The 17,964-nt window shown below is 43.2% G+C and overlaps 2 protein-coding genes across 2 annotated transcripts; one reads left to right on the top strand and one right to left on the bottom strand.

Annotated features, from left to right (window-relative positions):
- Window positions 1-207: 207 nt before the first annotated feature.
- On the bottom strand, window positions 208-2,376 carry LOC120847030. The gene has a single exon (XM_040218973.3). It carries the CDS (start codon window positions 2,374-2,376, stop codon window positions 208-210), a length of 2,169 nt encoding a protein of 722 aa, XP_040074907.3.
- Window positions 2,377-6,775: 4,399 nt separating this feature from the next.
- LOC115332616 lies at window positions 6,776-15,560 on the top strand. Its single transcript, XM_040219025.3, has 9 exons — window positions 6,776-6,907; window positions 8,916-9,004; window positions 9,359-9,502; window positions 9,610-9,697; window positions 10,302-10,472; window positions 10,558-10,767; window positions 11,696-11,867; window positions 13,743-13,825; window positions 14,556-15,560. Exons 1-9 carry the CDS (start codon window positions 6,776-6,778, stop codon window positions 14,844-14,846), a joined length of 1,380 nt encoding a protein of 459 aa, XP_040074959.2. The 3' UTR covers window positions 14,847-15,560.
- Window positions 15,561-17,964: the final 2,404 nt, after the last annotated feature.

Genomic DNA, 17,964 nt, shown 5'->3' with positions numbered 1-17,964 from the left:
TCGCCATAGATTTATGAATAATCACATGTGCGTGTAGCTATAGCTTCAAACTGACATTCGATCGAAGTGTACTCTCCTTTCTTTCATAAATAAAACATCATTTCAGAAATAAACATATTCAGCACTTTATTCGAACTAAATGTTGAATACAACACAAAGATATTGTAGAAGCCACACGTGAAGCAAATAACACATTTGAGGTCAGGCCTAAATTAAAGCGTGCCTTGCAGACACAAAACATTTGTTCCCTATCGTATGAATGGTAAGCGCATCTGCCTGATAATTCGTGATGTCTCTCAAAAGTAAACTTTCTGGACACCTTCTTACTATATATGCATGAAAATGCTGATCAAATTCTACGGTTTCAAGCTTTTGAACAAAAGTCAGAATGCACCTGCTCACTGAAAAGATGTTACAGACCAGAACAAAAGTGGGTTGTTCTGAAGAGATGTCGGTCACAATAATGCTGCCGACCGCATACTCAGTGCCGTCGAGAGAAACTGACATGAGAGAAAAGATGTTCTCACGGCTTATGTTATTTTCAGAGATGTGGTGCTTCACGTCAGAAGGCAAATGCTCAAACAGGACAGGCTTGCATCCCGTTGTGCTCATGGTTGTGCTGCTGTCTTCGCAAGATTGCAAATACATCTCGTGCCCTTGGTGGCGGGTTGCAAGAGTTGACGTGATATTTTTAAAGTTTCTTAGCTTTCGAGACAGATCCTTAAAGTACTGGTGTTTCCCTTCGTATCGCATCGCCCAAAGCCTAACAAGCGGTCCGTACATCTGCATATATTTAGGATAGTGGATCATGAAATGCAATTTGCAAGGGACAGCAACACTTGGAAATGTCTCGCTGAAATCAACGCAAAAGCACAAAATTAGGCGTTCAAGATATGCAATGTGCTCTACTGTTACTCGTCTACTCATAATGACGTCAACGATTTTTCTTAACAAAAGGTACAGCCCCCATACCTTTTGCTCTCTTGGAACACACTCACCCACATAAAATGACAGGTATCGGAATAAACAAAACAGCTGTGAGGCGTTTCCTTTGATTGTCTTTGTTTTTTGTAACATAGCCATTGACACAGCTTCTGGCTTGTTCCGTTTGTCATTCTCGCTGTAAGGGTACCTGACAATGGCAGCATTTAAAACTTCTAATGAAAAAACACCATCTTTTACAAGTGAAGAAATTACTTGTTTCAACAAGAACGGGATGACGCCTTCATGCAAGTCGTGCATAATGTCTGGAGGAAGGTGTTGTGTAGGGTGAAAACCAGAAAATGCCACGGCACATTCACTGCGTACACCATAGAGTGACAAGGAGCTAACTCCACAGGTGAGCAAGCTAAGGTGGTGGTCGTGCACCGTGGGGGTTCTTTCTGCGAAGTCAGAAGGTCGGTGCTTTCTTGAGATTTCCTGGCGTAATGCCATACAGTGTCGGCATATCCTGCCTTGGCTAAAGCTGCATTTGAACCCTCCAAGACGGTGCAGAGAGAGATTATCTCCAGTAACAAAGAACACAGACCCATTTAAAACTTCTCCATTGACAACAATGCCAACCGTTTCAAGGCGAGCGATGTCATTAACTAGGGGTTCAAGCACCTTCTTTAAACCATATTTTATCACAAGCTTTTCTTTTGCAAGCACTGCTAAGTGAATTGATGAAAGTTTTGAATGTGTGTCGACCGGAGCATTCAGAACTGTATAATACACTGCCATCATCTTATGTCTCCCACGTTTGCTCCCAAGAGGATCACAGACCTCGAACTCATCAGTGTAAAGTTGAATGCAAATTTTTTTCGCATCTCCTTGAAAATAGGCATGCTCCTGAAAGGCTGTGCCATCAAAAACATCAACAAGGAACTCTCCTGACCCTGCGGAACGCCTGGAGCTAAGATCAACAGACAACTTGTTGAGTGAATGTTCTAGGACCTTTAAGACGGGAACATAGGTGAAGGCCTCTACCTTTCCACCCATGTCTCTGCCAAGACAAACGTTCTCCGGCTGGACGAATGACAAACAACTTTTCCAGTATTTTTCGCGTTCCCTTTCATTTACAAGCTTTTGTAGGTCACGCTCAAGAAACAACTTCAGCTTCTCTTGGTCATTACCTGAAGCTGAAGGTGCAAGGAAATGTTCAGCGAATGACTGTATGTACAAGACAACATCAGAAGAAATCTCTTGAAGTGTTGCACTTGGAAGTCGCTTTCCCTCCTTCCACTTGAGCAGCAACAAAGCAAACTGCTTGAGCAAGCCTTGAGGTTCACCTGAAGGGTTGCATGTATTGCTTTGCACAACGCCTACACTGTCAGCGTTGATTACAAATGGCACATCTGCGTGGCTGTCCGGTTGATCTTCATCACTGCTTGGCATGTCACGAATGGTCTCCTCACTTCTCTCTGCGCCGAGCATTGAGTGGACCTCATCAAGAGTTTCCGAATGTTTTCTGGAGACATGCTTACGGTAAGCTCCATAGGATGCATATGTCCTTAAGCACCCCTGAATCCCACAAATCCAGTTTTGTTCATGCCCATGCTTTGCATGAAAATGTCGAAACAATGACCTTAGTGTGAATGCTCTCTTCTGGCACTTGTGACATTGAAAGAACCGTATCCCAGGCATCTGAAAAAAAAAAAAAAAACATGTGCAACATGCTACACTATCCTTGATAACTAAAACATACTTGTCGAAGTTAGGTCAATTAAATGCAATCCGCATTTACGGGGTACGCTTAGGGGTTGACAATGACATTCTAACACGCGACAACCGTTGCAGCGGTGATCTGCTTTTTTATATTCATAGAAACCTTAACCAAGAAGTAAAGCGCGCTATGAGGGTTGATATACACGTTGTTTCACCGAATGCTGCCGCCGAACGTTTTTTTGGAAAAACTATGTTACACTACAAAAGTGATTGCCTTCATATTTGTATGAAAGACATTATTAATTAGTCACTGACCAGGAGTCATCCTATTAAGCATACAATGCGTTTAAAAATAATTATCATCGTCGGCTCTCGCTAGCTGCGAGATTTTTGAGAGCGAGGGGAACGTCGCTCTCGCCTTGATAACAAAGTGGCGCAAAACAGCGAAAGCGAAGTTCCCCCTCGCTCTCAAATATCTCGCAGCCAGCGAGCGCCGCTGCACGGGAGCGAGCCCGCTCCGGCCACGCGCGCGGTGGGCTCTGAAGTTTTGAAAGAGGCTGCACATTACCTACTTCAATAAGTTGTACAACTTCGCTATCAGGCCGCTTGTGAAAGTTGGTGCCGCTGGTTCAACGGCAGGGCGCTGTACGTCTAACTGAAGTGTTGGTGTGTATAATAAGTGGCAAGGGGTGTAAGTATATACCCCTTTCGTCTGTGTGAGGCACACCCTTAACGTTCTCAATAGGAATTATGCCGACCAACGTCCTGCAAAATGTTTTTCAAGTTACTCGCGGTAGCGGAATCCTCAATGCCGCATCCCCGCAACCCAGACCACCGGTCTTCAATGCACGAAGTAATCCCATTCAAGGTCCTTCAACCCAAACTATGAGAAAAAAAAAGGCCGCAGAAGAGAAGAGCAGGGATCAGATATCCTGAAAGTTCACACGAAATACGGCACAGCGCAATAACAACACTCTTCCGCAAGGGTCTCGTGATATCGTGGTCAGCGTGTGGGCGTGTGAGTATTATACCGGCAACTGCCTTTACTTACCTTAGTAGAAACGTTCCGAAATGAACGGTAATGCCTTTGACCTTTCCAATCATCCGATGCTTGTGTTGGTCTTCAAGTTCTTTCTTTGAATAATGATGGATATTAGAAATACGAGAAGTGCACGCCTGTCTTTTACCCACGTTGAAAAGCCGAAGAAAACAGACAATTATTAAATGGACTAATCCGTGCGGCCTAGCCCTTGCCTAGCCGTTCAAATCGGGCTACAGCTTGCGCCACCTAAGCACGCTCATTCACGGCGCGCGCGGGGGAGCCTGAGAGGCTGAGACGTTTAAGAGTTCGAGAGTTGCGCTGCTTTCTCGTAGGGAAGTAGTAAGATAGATAAGTGGGGCTAGTTGGTACATAACTAACTGGAGGGAAAGCGCCGAATACACAAGGACGAAGGGGACAGAGACGAAGCGCTTCGTCTCTGTCCCCTTCTTCGTCCTTGTGTATTCGGCGTAGCGAGGCAACAACGAAGCATTAAAATAACAGAAGAATCAGCCGAGCTGATAAAAATTAACTTCAGAAAATTTACTATACTAAATTTGGCCTGGAAGCATTCAGGATAGCCGTTTCTTCATCGCGCTAGAAGTTTCGATTTGGAAAATGACCACATTTAACCATAGTTTCGGTTTGGTTCTGATTTAAATATAGCCATGGCTTCGAATCCGTAAAGTTATGAAAACAGCCTCAAAATAAAAAAAATAAAAACCAGGATTATTATTTTAGCTATTAATTTACTTATTATTTGTTGTATAGTAATATTTTGATAATAAAAAAAATTCCATCAATCTTTTTTTTGCGTGCCAGTGCACTTCGGTTTCTAACGTTTACAATACCAAATCCAAGCCGATCCAATGCAGCTACTGCGTGCTGTACTGCGTAGTTACCGCATACTCTCCCGGGCTTTTTGTGCCATTGTGGTCACCTCTATGCTCGCTGATCTTGCCGGGTTTTTGTCTCACTGTGCCGTAGTTTGTTACGCTCGTGGGGGTCGGACCGCTGAACTTCAAGCCACCTGCCCGTCGTGCATGCTTGTTGGCGTTATCAGGGCTTGTATGCTGCTAGCGCTGGCACTTTGCTCAAGCTTGCCATGGCAGCCCTAACTACGACTTCCCCTGCCACATGTTTGCTAATGGTGACCAGTTGCGGAACCAAAAGAAAATTACGGTTCGACGAGCCAAACCTGCGTGGCGTGAAGACATCAGCCCGAGCCTGCAGCCTCTTATCAACCGAGATCGATTTCAAATATGACCGGTTTCAGGTAATATATTTCATTTATTAATGCGATAGCATTCTTAAGCTACTTCACTCAGTTTTTAGCAAATGTAGTGTCTAGAGTACCGTCCGACGGCACTCTTTCAGGGCGTTCAAGTGCCGTCCGACGGCACTCCACTCACACGTTCAAGTGCCGTCCGAAAGTCTGGTATAAATCGAGTTTTTCGAAGCGGAGTTTAGCTTAGTGGTAAGATGACTGTCTCGTAAGCGATCCCGGGTTTGATGCCCAGTGCGAGCTTGCTTTTATTTTTTTTTCCTCAAACATTTTATTTTGCCAACGCACTTGGCAATATATATATATATATATATATATATATATATATATATATTTTTTTTTTTTTTTTTTTTTTTTACGATTAACACGGGAAAAACGATTGTTGTCGCCGAAATTTCGTTGAACGAATGGTATGGGACTTCGCTTACGGAGGTGCATGGGGTACAACGGGGCTTGGTTTCCCGGCTGGACGCCGCGAAGCGGCGTGTATGACGGGGTCAATTGGGTCAATAGTTTTGTAATTAGCAGCCGCATACTGTCGCCGCGAAGCGGCGTGTACGCAGACTGGGGGCTGTGTTAACGAGCTCCCCTGTGATACACGCGCCGTCCGACTCTTTCGGACGGCACTTGTAGGCGCGATTGGAGTGCCGTCGGACGGCACTGTAGACACAGCCTTTAGCAAAACGGTACCTGGCCTCGAATGCGCAGAGCGTATACACGCCGTGCGCATGTGTATCGGCGGCGCGCTATGCGCCGCGCGTATGCGGAAACACCGAGTGTATGCGGACGTCGTCCTAGGGGTCGTTTTCTAAGTCGTCCAAGACGTTATTCTTGAGGTCGTCTTTGAGATCTCCTTAGAGGTCGTTCTAGACGTCGTCCTAGAAGTTTTCCCTGAGAGCGCCTTTGAAGTCATCCTAAAGGCTGTCCCAGATGTCGTCCTTGAGGTCATCCCAGAGGTCGTTCTCTAGGACCTACTCTATGAGGTCGTCCTAGAGGTCGTCTTTGAGAATACTCTAGAGGTCGTCCATGATTTAGTCATAGAGGACATCTGTGAAATCACCGTAGAAGTTGTCATATGTTCTAGACGTCGTCCTGGAGGTCGTCCTTGAGATCGCCCTAGAAGTCGTCCTAGACGCCGTCTTTGACTCCGAAATCCCCTTTCTGCTTAGACCACTGTCACGAACTTTCACCAGCCAGCCGGACTTCTAACCCTATTTCTTATTGCTCTCTCTCTCTAATATTGATTTGAAGGATATTAAAACCCCGAAAAGCACGATGTTGCGCGTTATCTTTCTTATTAAATCATTGTCAGTCGCTTAATGTCGGTCCTCCCTTACCGATTTATGTACTGCCTCCAGATTTCTTAACAACATCGCACGAACGCCGCCCTGCCGGTAGATCAACGCCTTATCACGGCGTGAAACAGCAAGTCAGCGAGTCTAGGCCTGTGCCTTCAACCACAGGCGCGTAGTCTCGCTGACCCGCTCTTTTACCTTGCGATAAGGCGCTGACCTACACGCCGGTTGGCGTTCGTGCGATATGCCCGTTCAGATTTCCTAACATTCTCGTCAGTTTTTGGAGAGGGTAAGAAATATTAACGAAAAAAACTGTAAAATTGCAGGCGATCTTCTGCGCATTTTCCATAGTTCACGATACAGGGAAAAGGACATTCTCAGCGCGGAATAAATGAAGGAAACAAATTTTGATCTGTTTTTTATGATATTTCTATCGCTGCCGGCATTAATCATGACTCTCACAAGTGTATGTAGTGTAATTTTTTTTATTTTGCTTGCATTAACGTGCCGATGTTAATTTCTGCACAGTTGTTCGACAAAGACTTCAATGAGTACGTTGACCTTCTTGAGGAAGATCCAATTTGTGACATGTCTGTTGTTCGTGTCGTGAAGCCGCCATCTGGTGCTGGGATCACAAAAGAGGTTTGTTGTCTCACCATGTAATGCCTTGCTGTGTTGTTACAAAGTCATGACCATTTGTATTGACACCACCTAAGTTGGAGAATAGACAGCACACTCCGTGACAAAACTATAAAGAATCCTCTTTCACCTTACGACGTACCGCAGAAAACGCTACAAGCTATTACAGGTTACAGCGCATCAAGCGTTTGGAATATATTATCTGACTAGGCCTCCTGCAGGTTGCTTGGCCCCTCCCGAATGTCACGTGGCACTCACACGGAATCGGATTGACTTCTATGACTTGTAAGCCTTTGCAGCGGTTTATCGTAAGGTAGGACGGAGTATATGCATATGTGCACAGTCAGCCACAGTTAAGACAGCACTTGAAAAAATATTTTCATCTGTAATTTGATTGTCTTGTGTTTATGTGTTATACAAGCAAATGTTGATTATCAGCAAGGTTTGTATTTGCTTGACAATAACTGGAAAAAATACATACCAGATATTTGAGTAGAGCAAATCATATGCGATAATTATACATTATCATGGTTAGGAAAATAGGCCGTAGATCCCCGTTTTCCATCAGTTTTACGACTTGCCATTGCCTTCTAAACGTTGGTGGTTTCGTCGTAAAAAACTGAGACACAAGAAAAATAAACATAAATAGAAAACTCGACTTAAAATGCAGATGTTTTGTCGTGCTGTCCGTTATTTTATTGACGTGTAGACCGTTCTTTTATTTATCTGTGTCTCCGGGTTTCGTATATATTTCCTAACCAGCTCACTTGCGTACTATTGCTCCCGGCTGTTTTTTTTTTTTTTTTGATGCCTGTATCGGTCACGCTTCATTAGACACAAAACTTTAAAGTCATTGACCGCGGCATTGTTCTTTTACGTCTAACCAAACAACAATGCCTGGAGGGCCGCAATCTGAAAACAACGGTGGTCTTGCTTCCTTCATCACATATACTACACTCCAAAACCTCTGTTCGACGCACAGCACACTGACGTTGAACCGAAGGTACCATCTATCAGAGCAGCTTGATAACCGAGCGGTACAACTTAAAGGGAAGATGGGGCACTTCTACATTTGAGAAAAAACGCTTGAATTGCGTTCATTTGGCCTTTAGAATAACAGATATCACAATTATATTTCAATGCGACGCGCCGGAGAGCCATAAGAGCAGTTTGAAAATAGGGCTGAAGCCCCGCCTCCCTAGCCTTGGCAAGCCAAAAGATCCGTCGATGAGGTCACGGACAGCGACCATCTTTCGCGTTTTTCTCGCGTTTAAAAATACTTGCGCGGCAAATGGTTTTGGTATTCGGGTTCACGAGGTAAAAATACACTAGAATTCACTTCTAACTCATTTTTTTCAAGAAGCTCCGTAGCTTCCCTTTAATCAAATAGCTAATGTGCGTGTTACTGACTTTCAAAGAAATGTTGTTTTTTTTGTCGCATCGCAAAACCTAGGTTTATCTTTTTTTCTATTCTTTGCTACGTACTTTAGCTTTTTTCTAAGTTCTATGGCACCATTATCAAACATCCTCGCAAAGGGTGGTGCAGTCAGTTCGACGCCAGTGCGCTCTACCTCGAACTGAATTTTTGGAATGTAGTATATCGGAAAGGGTGTAAGACCTTTCCGATATACCTTTTTTAGAGTGTGTTGGTTTCTATTAATGACCACGCTAAATGCAAGATGTCAGAGGCGTGACTTTTGTTGACCTTGTTTGTTCTTTGCTTGTCCGCCGAGTATTTGCCTGCGGCCAATCTGTCTGGCCGGCCTTCAGCCCAAATTTCAGTTAACATCAAGACCTCGTCCTTTTTCCCTTCACTTGGCGCTTTTTCTGCATACTAAAGGCATTAGCTTAGGCTATTGTTTCTTTAGAGGTTATTCTTTTTTTTTTTTGGCTGCCAAAGCAGCACCCAATAAAAAAAATAAACATGTTTACTTTGATTCTGCTCAGGTGAGAACTTTCATATTTTTATCCTGCCATGCAGTGCTTGATACAATTATTTTCTTGCTTGAAGGTGGTTGCATGTACTTCGCAACCAACTACGTCGAAGGAGATGGAAGCTGCAGACAACAGTTCTGTGCAGAACTTCAGCAATGTTATCAGGTACTGAAACCTCAGCATTGTTACATGACACCTTCTGCTACTTGGTTGATCCAATAAAGTAGGAAGACTTCGCTTTGATATCTGAGCCACATTATGGAATAATTAATTTTTACTAAAAATGTCCGCCACAAAAGTACATTATTTTGACCGTGTAGAGTACTGAAGACATATCAGCCAGCATCATGTTAATTATAGACTGCTAAGATGAGCACTGGTATGGGGTAATATCCAAAGCCAACAATAAAATCAATCAGGCAATCGCAGTGTCATGTACTTTGGTATCATTGAGACGAGAAGTCTGTAGCATGAAAATCTTTAAGCCGTACTGATGATGCAGATGTTTACTCTGTTTAGTTCCGAAGATGACGACGGCAGAGATTTCACTCTTCCTGACTTGGGCATCCTCCACGATGCTGTGACCGGAAACAACCCGCTCGGATCTTACGCCACAACAAGAATTGTGGACGTCCTTTTTCAGGAGATGACACGATTTACACTGTGAGAATGCATGCTGACCTGTGTGTTTGTGCCTACTATGTCTCTGAAATTTTTAATTTAAATGATTTTAAAATTTAGCATGACACTATAGCAGCTTGTTTTTGCAGGTACCCATCTAAGCAGTTTTATCGGAAGGTGGGCACAGCACTTGTACAGCGCCATCATGAGCTTGCCGACACCTGCGGAAGTGGGCATGTGAGTATTATAATGTAATAACATTTCTGGCTTGGTTTTCGCCATGACGTGGTGGTGCTGGCACCTGAGAACCACCATTGGCCTCATAAAGCGAGAAGGCAATTTTATTTTCCAGATATGTGTAATGAGCTTGGTATGAATGAGAACATATTTGGTTTATTTTTGCTTGAGTGACGTGAAAAATAAAGTAGCAGAAATCGGTTTTAGTTAACATGCACACAAAACAAGTTGTAAAGCGTGGCGGCTATCTACGCTCCGCAGGAAAAAAAAACAAAGCTCAAATGGCTGACTAACGAGCACGAGGTCTTGTAATTTCAATTAGCATGGTGACTGCTTTATGCGATTTTTTTAATCATTTATTATATGCAAATGTTATTTGAATTTAAAAAAGCAGAAAAAAAATGTCATAGCTGCTGCACTGAGTCATTGTCAATGTTAATGAAATTAAACTTCACTATGAAAATAAAACATCATTTGTTATTCGGCACTTTCTGAGTTTCCTTTTTTCATTGCAGTATTACCTGCATTGAAAAGTGTATGGATGATTTAATGCCGGAAGGCCTTTGAGACAATTTGAATAAATAAACAAATCTCAATACTCCAGGATTCATGGGTCATGCTCATCCGCCAAAAGTTCAAAAATGAGAGACGGAAGCTGGAGACTGACCGTGTGTGCGCAAACCGACTAAAGTTCGGCAGCAGCGGGAAACAACCAAGGGCGGCTGTCGACACCGCATCAATGGAGTTGCAGCGGGGCAAAGTTGGCGCAGCACTGGTTGGTGATTCAGAATTTAGTGTAACGCCACATGTTTTTTTTAAACTAAAATTACAATAATCGTCCTTGTTGAATCCATATGCAGTCCCAAGACTTGGCACCCAGCGGAGAAGACGAATACAGTCTCGCACAGCATGAGGCCTGGTTAGTCACGGAGTGGACCAAATCAAACCCCGACAGACAACAAATGTGCTGCAGGCTCGAATTGACGCATTCCGCAAGGGTCAAAGACTTGTGCAAGTTATCAATTGCTGAAGCAATAGACAAGTATCCATATCTCAGGGACATTGAATGGGTGAGTAGTTTCTTCTGTACCCAGTTTCTAGAAGGGCTTTACTTACATGAACCAGCTTAGACAGAGCTGTTCTTTTTTCTAAAAAGCTGTAATTTTACAAACTTGTATTCTGAAAGCCACAGACATTTTTTTTAACGTAATGTAAAATTTTATTCCAAGACTGAAAAAGAAAAAAAAAAATCAAGGACGACAATACTCCAAGGCTGTGAGTTCTGTCGTCCTTCTGTTTTCTTGAGTCTCAGTTTTGTCCTAAATTATGTTCAACCATCACCAGCTACTTTGCGTCCTAACGTTTTGCTCGTAACACATTTGTGAAAACTTTAAAACAGGGGCAGAGAGTGGTTCAGCAAATTGTTTTTTTTTTAGGTTAATGTAAGCACAAGTTGTCGCTTAACGGTTTCTGACGCACAACGAAATTACTTATCAGAATTAATGTTTTGCATAATTTGTTCAGTCACCCACCATGTTAGTTATGACGTTTCTGCCTTTAATATCACCGATAGTAACTATAGCCTGAACCAAGGTTGACAATTTTCCGTTCATTTTTAGGTTTCGGAGCTGCACTATATCTATTAAAATCTACTTCGGCAATAGAGTGCAACCTTTAACGCTTGCAAGTTCCATATTGCCGAAATATTCACGAAGCCAATGAGTTGCGTAAATTGAATTCATGTCTCCAGTCTAGTTTTCGAATTCCAACGTTTATACACATAGGTTTGTGGTCATGGTTATGTCTGTCATCACATTTGTAAAAAAAATGAGGGCACGAAGTAAAGGATTCTACCGTAGTTATACAGCGTGACAGAATGCTTCAAATCTGTTAGTAGTCTAATAAAAGGCATTTAATAATGACGTGAAAGAAAACATTAAGAATTTCACTGTTCTTACAAATGCATGTGTTTTATGTAAAACGTCCACAATGTTTCAGTTCCTTGAGGATTTCAAGCAACTTTTGAAGAAAGATGGGAATGAAGCGGTCGAGGCGGCGTTCAGTAAGGTTGTAGAACTTGCTTTAAGTGGAGACCTAGGGGCTACAAAAAAAGATCTGAAGCCTTTACTGGAAGCTGACCAGCCAGGAACCGGTGCAAGACGCAAAAAACGTAAGTGATCTTTCGTGTATACTAGAAATAAATGGCATGTCTATGATCTGCTCAAAGCAATAGTATACCGCTTTGAGCATAACATATACCAACAGAAGGATGGTATATGTTGCCTTGTATGTTTGGAAATGCGCAGATGTTCAAATTAGTGTTGAAACGATGTGCCTTCTTTATTGGATTTCTTTGCTCTTAAGGTTAATAATTGTGTGTTTCTGTAAAACATACGATTTGTTGGGGTACTATTTTCAACACACATTGTTTTTCTCATATATATTTGAGCACTTAATTTAAAATGTTGTCTCTTTTACTGTTAGCTCGTACAGTGTAAATTACTGTGTAACTTAAATGGGTGCAGCTTGATTTACATATTAATCATTTAAATAAAGTATGTCATTGATTTCATGTGAATAGTTACACAAAACACAGCAGTGATATGGTAAGAATGGTTACATTTAATATAACTTTTTCAATGTGCACTGCGGACTAATTGTTCCCTTAGATACAAATGTGAGTGCTTAGCATTTTTTTTTCTCCGTAAAATAGGAGTGTTCTGTGGCAGCTGTTTAAATATTTGCGAATAGTGCAGGATATTTCTGTCACGGGAAATGCTTTTCGGAATTAATGACCTAAATTTATTCAAAGGTGCAGTTTTGAACGAAAATACCTGTTGTGTTAAAGTCATTCGACATGCTTGTTGTTCTGCTTTAAACGCATCCCGTTATTTTCAGTGCTGCTTCAAAATAAGTAAGACCAAGCAATGTTTTATAACGGTATGCTCAAAATAAGTAAGACCAAGCAATGTTTTATAACAGTATGCGAGTAATGTGAATTGAGCTAAATCAGAGTTGCTACTACACACACATTTCTCGAATGGTGCAAGCTGAGTGTGAATGTAATTACTCCAGTTAAAGAAAATACAAACACTTGGAGGACAGAAAGAACAGTTCCCTTTATTTAATCATATTACTTATTTTTGCACAGTGATTTATGCAGCATATCAATATTTGGACGAAGCGTACCTGGAAAGGTATATTTTGCTTACAAAAATGCATAGTATCGAAGTCACCTTGTTAAGTCCTTGGATCTTAAACGTACCATGGATTACCAAGCATGCATTCACTTCACACTAAACGCCCACCCGCAGCATCTGAAACGTTTCGAAGCTAAGCAAAGGACGTAATAAATGTTCAACCCAGGCTTTTGAGCCCACCTTTGGTGTATGAAACGCTCCTCCGTGTCATCCGCTTCTCCGAGCACGTCGCTGCAAAGTGGTTAAAGCCCGCCATGTCATGTACTAGCAAGTGTATATCCTCCTGTTTTTAAATGAAAATCACCGAATGTTAAATGGACACTCGCTCAGTGTTTACAGATTGTCGTTTCTGAAGGACAGAATATATCTGTCTTCGTTTAACATATTAGTTTATCTTTTAAAGCAGATGTAAGAATTTGTAGCTTTCTCAACCTTTAGTACATTAGTCAAAGCTAAGAAACTGATTCCTTATAAATAGTTGCAAGCAAGGCACGTAGTCACCACCATATGTGCACATGTGAGCAGGTATATGTAATTAGATGCCTGTCTAAGTTACCTTCACTCACACCTTGGATGCGCTTACACTCATGAGGCACCCGCTGGATGCCACGCCTGCAACTGTCTTTAGGAAGGTTTGAAGAAAAGAAATCTTAGTTTTAAAGCCATTCATTAAAAAAGGCGCTGTTACATTATTATGAATGCGTCGGTTTCACTTACATGCTATGGGCTTTTTAAAACCTTGCTCTCCTTCATTATCGTGTTTTTAATGAAGACGTGCAATGTGTTTGTTTCCAATTTAGCACAAGTAACGTATGGCTCAGTTTTGTTATGCGTTTCTGTCGCAGACGTTCAGGCCGTGCGTGTCCTGGAACTACTGGCAAGAGTACTTAAGCAGCCTAGGGCAACTCACATGATGTTTTTGCCTTCGGTAAGTTTTTATTTGAAAGCTGTCATTGTAAAACATTGTATGCGTTGCACAAAATGATATATAAGTGTTAACATACTTCGGTCATTAGAACAAACTTTTAAATATGTATATGGCCCCCATGCAGGTTCCAGTTTCCTAGACCTCCCATGATCACATAAAAAAAAACGAAAAAAAAAAAAAAAACGAACACACTCTAAAGTTGCTTGGTTGTGGTGTAACTAATGAAAATCCCCTATGACATTGTTAGGTCTGGAGGCACCCCATGCAAAGGCCATTTTTACCTCCTCAAGAATATCTCGCAAGGCTTTTGCAGAAAAAAAAAACAAGAAAACTTATAGGGCTATAAATTAAACATTTCTTACAGGAAATCAGATGTCTGACAGTACTTTACTGAGAACCAAAAGAATATTTTAAAATACGAATATTTTTTAATACTTGTGATTTTAGCATAGATACTTTATCATATTACAACTGAAATCATTTTTCAACAAACATACCTATGATCGAAAACAGTAAGCATTCACTCATCTCAACAGAAGATGAAGGCGATATCTAAGTATTGAGTGTTAGTCGAGCTCCATTATGTGGCCGACTGCTCCGGCTTATGCTGATCACATCACAAAAGGACTTGAGTCAGCTAGAACATGCTGCCTTTATAATTAGAAATACAGGTTTACATCATGTGACTGCGAACTGTATATCTAAAATGCTGTGTCCTATTTCTTTTTAGGAGGCAGAGATGCCACTTACCCCTTGCATCGTATTTTCGGGCCCGAGTTTCAAAGAGGCCGAAGCGCTTTTTCTCTACATCGAGAAAAGACGACTGCTGCGCGTCATAGATGCAGTGGAAGGGACCACAGCAATCATGGCAGCCCACTGGATGTTTAATTTAAGGTACAACAGAAAAGCGTTTAATATTTGTTGCGTTTTGGAACACCTATTCTTAGGGGTTTCCATTTCAAGGCCCAGGAGCGTCGCCCAACGCTTTATTGCGAAACACAAGTCGTCGTTCACTGCCTAAGTCTGTTTCAGGATGTTTGATTTTAATTTGAACAGATCTTTCTTTAAAGATTGGGTGACCGGTTAATATAGCGGGTGTTTCAGCGAAGACTTACAAAATTCCTAAAATTATCGTAATCAAGGCAAAAATGTAATTGTTTTGGTACAGCACTACTCTTGGTGGCAGACGTCAGAAAATGCGCGATAATTTCTAATTTGTTCGGTACTTAATTACAAATTACTAATTAACTTTCCATAATATGAAAATAAGCATATGGTTCGAGCTAGAACCTTATGCTTTTTCTAAGGTAAGAGGGTTTATATATTAATAGATCCGTTTTTTTTATTTTTGTCGCCCGATTCCAAAAGTAAATACACAGTAAAAAAGCTCTGTCCACGATGATGCCTATAGAGGTGTGCCATAGTCGTTTCGGTTTCCTCGTATCTATCTGGGCAGCGCATCTTATGTGGATATGCCAATGACACACTGCCGAGAGAGTGACAGGGTACCAGAGCCGTGTGTGTCACACTTCTAGGAACAATCGTAGAGGACCTCTGGCGTTTTAGTTTATGGTTTCGGAATCGCGTGTCAAAAACGCGGAAACTGATCTCTTACTATTCCAAAGCACTTTACATTCGTTCAAAACCTTAAGATTGGGTTAGTCTCTAATTTTACTTTCGCTCAACGCTGCAATGGAAACAAAACGCATAAAATCGTTAAATTAAACCCAGCAAACTTATGTTAATTAGACTACAGATTATTATCCTGCGATATGATGTCCGTTGAGCCCGACACATATCAAGTGAAGATGTTACTCGTGTACTGATCATCCTTTTTACATCTGTACGCATTAAAATCATCCATACTGTATTGTCCCTGTAGCGCAAGTGCGCAAACCATGCTCTCTAAGGAGCATGGACATTGGATGAGCTCGTTCTTGTATACGCCGAGGAAGCTATATATATATAGGCGTAGTGGGCAACAAACACTCTACGCTGGGAGTTTTAACAATCTGAACGATTGTATGTGCAAGACGCACAAATAAAAAGTGTATTCAACTTTCATGTACACTTTTTGTCTTTATTCATTAGTGGATGCATGCATGAGGCAATCGCTTAGTTAAGCAAGAATATATGAAGTGTTTTCGATAGTTTTCAACAGCACAAACATGTTTTAACTGTGGTACTGTAAACATTACAAGTAAGATAAACATCATATATGGCCAGACATTCCAGACATTGGATGTTATAGAATGTCTCTAAAGGTATGTACATATACTCAGATTAACTTGGCTATTACAACCCATGCACATCACAAGCAGCCCATGTGCACTGAGAAAAAAAACCAGACTAACTTGACCGTATACAGCCAAGTTAATCTGAGTGTTTTTCTCGGTGCTTGCATGCGGTGCTTGTGATGTGCATGTGCACCCTTACACCCATACTCACGTTTCTGGGGGTGCAAGGGTGTAATGCTGACAAAAAACCCCATCAAAAGGGTGCTCAAGTGTCCAACACACCTTTTTGCGAGGGTGTAGGGGTGTGAGTTATAGACACTCAAAAAAAACCCTTAAGGGTGTAAAAAAGTTAACTGTGTGCGCCGAGGGCTGGCCCCGCTGGCTTCCGGTTGAATCCCCCGAAATCGTTGGAGCGACTTTTCCTGGATCCAAATCGATATCTGAAGCGGGAGCTAATCCAAAACGACAAATGAAACACGTCAGTCTCGATCCCGATCGCCCAGTGAAATAGGCTCGCTCCAGAAAAGTCGATCCCGGCGCGCTCCAAAACTACCCGTGGAATTCGCCATTAGAGACAAAGCGTGAGCACGCTCCAGTTGAGCTGCCCATGTAAAAACCTCGTGGGACCCACTTCGAATCTACGGGGGCCAAATGCGATTATGTGGGCTCCACAGCGGCTAAGCGTGGGCGTGCCCGAGCTGGGCTGCCCAGGTAAAACACCTCCGGGTCCTACTTCGGGTTATTGGAGGCTGAATTTAAGAAGATAAGGGATCCAAGGCGACAAAGCTTGGGCATGCCAAACTTGCGTTGCCCCTTGTAAAACCCTCCTGGGACCCACCTCAGCTCTACAAGGGCCAAATGGAATGATGTGGGCTGCACGGCGGCTAAGCGTGGGCGTGCCCGAGTTGGGCTGCCCACGCAAAATCCCCGTAGGTCCTACCTCGGCTCTGCGGGGGCCAAACTAGCAATCGTGTGGGCTCCACGGTGGCAAAGCCTGGGCATTTTCAACTTGGACTGAGCATGTGAAATCTCCGTGGACTCCACCTCGTCTCTGCTGGGGCTAAGTTAGCAATGATGTGAGATTCACAACGGCAAAGCGTGGGCATGCCCAATTTGGGCTGCCCACTTAAAACCTCTGTGGATTCCACCTCGGCTCCACGGAAGCAAAGCGTAGGCATTCCCGACTTGGGCTGCCCATGTAAAACCCCCGCGGGTCCCACCTCGGCTCCGCGGGGGCCAAGTTTGCAACGGTGTGCTCCACAAAGGCAAAGCGTGAGCACGTCCGACTTGTGACGCTTAAGTAAGAGCCCCGTGGGTCCCACCTCGGCTCAGCGGGAGCCAAATTTGCGACGGTGTAGGCGCCATAGAGGCAAAGTGTGAGCATACCCGACTTCGGCTGACCATGTAAAACCCTCCTGGGTCCCTCTTCGGCTCCGCGAAGGCCAAGTTTGCAACGGTGAGGACTCCGCTGAGGCAAAACGTGGGCATTCCCGACTTGGGCTGCCCATGTAAAACCACCGTGGGTCCCACTTCGGCTCCACGGGGATCAACTTTGCAACGGTGTGGGGTCCACGGAGGCAAAGAGTGCCCGACTCGGGCTGCCCTTGTAAAACTCCCGCGGGTCGCACCACGCTTCTGCGGGGGCCACATTAGCAAGTGTGTGGGCTCAAAGGTTACAAAGCGTGGTCATGTCCAACTTGGGCAGCCCATGTGAAACCACCTTTGGTCCCACATCGGCTCTGCGGGGGCCAAGTTAGCAATGGTGCGGGTTCCACGGTGGGAAAGCGCGGGCATGTCCAACATGGGTTGCCCATGTAAAACCACCGTGGGTCTCACCTCGACTCCGCGGGGGCGAAGTTAGCAACGATTTGGGCTCCAAGGCGGCAAAGCGTGGGCATGCCC

This window comes from Ixodes scapularis, unplaced genomic scaffold, assembly GCF_016920785.2.
Source record: "Ixodes scapularis isolate PalLabHiFi unplaced genomic scaffold, ASM1692078v2 PGA_scaffold2__306_contigs__length_199485367, whole genome shotgun sequence".
In the NCBI taxonomy this organism is placed as follows: Eukaryota; Metazoa; Arthropoda; class Arachnida; order Ixodida; family Ixodidae; genus Ixodes; species Ixodes scapularis.
The sequence above is the reverse complement of the archived record's forward strand: the minus strand, read 5'-3'. Positions and strand labels throughout refer to the sequence as shown.

What these genes read in the sequence shown, in the direction of transcription:
- LOC115332616 (XM_040219025.3), top strand. Translation starts at nt 6,776, where the DNA reads ATGTTAATTTCTGCACAGTTGTTCGACAAAGACTTCAATGAGTACGTT. An exon ending in GTGCTGGGATCACAAAAGAG is followed by an intron (nt 6,908 to 8,915) that starts GTTTGTTGTCTC and finishes TCTTGCTTGAAG; the next exon opens with GTGGTTGCATGTACTTCGCA. An exon ending in GCAAAGTTGGCGCAGCACTG is followed by an intron (nt 10,473 to 10,557) that starts GTTGGTGATTCA and finishes ATCCATATGCAG; the next exon opens with TCCCAAGACTTGGCACCCAG.
- LOC120847030 (XM_040218973.3), bottom strand. Translation starts at nt 2,376, where the DNA reads ATGCCAAGCAGTGATGAAGATCAACCGGACAGCCACGCAGATGTGCCA.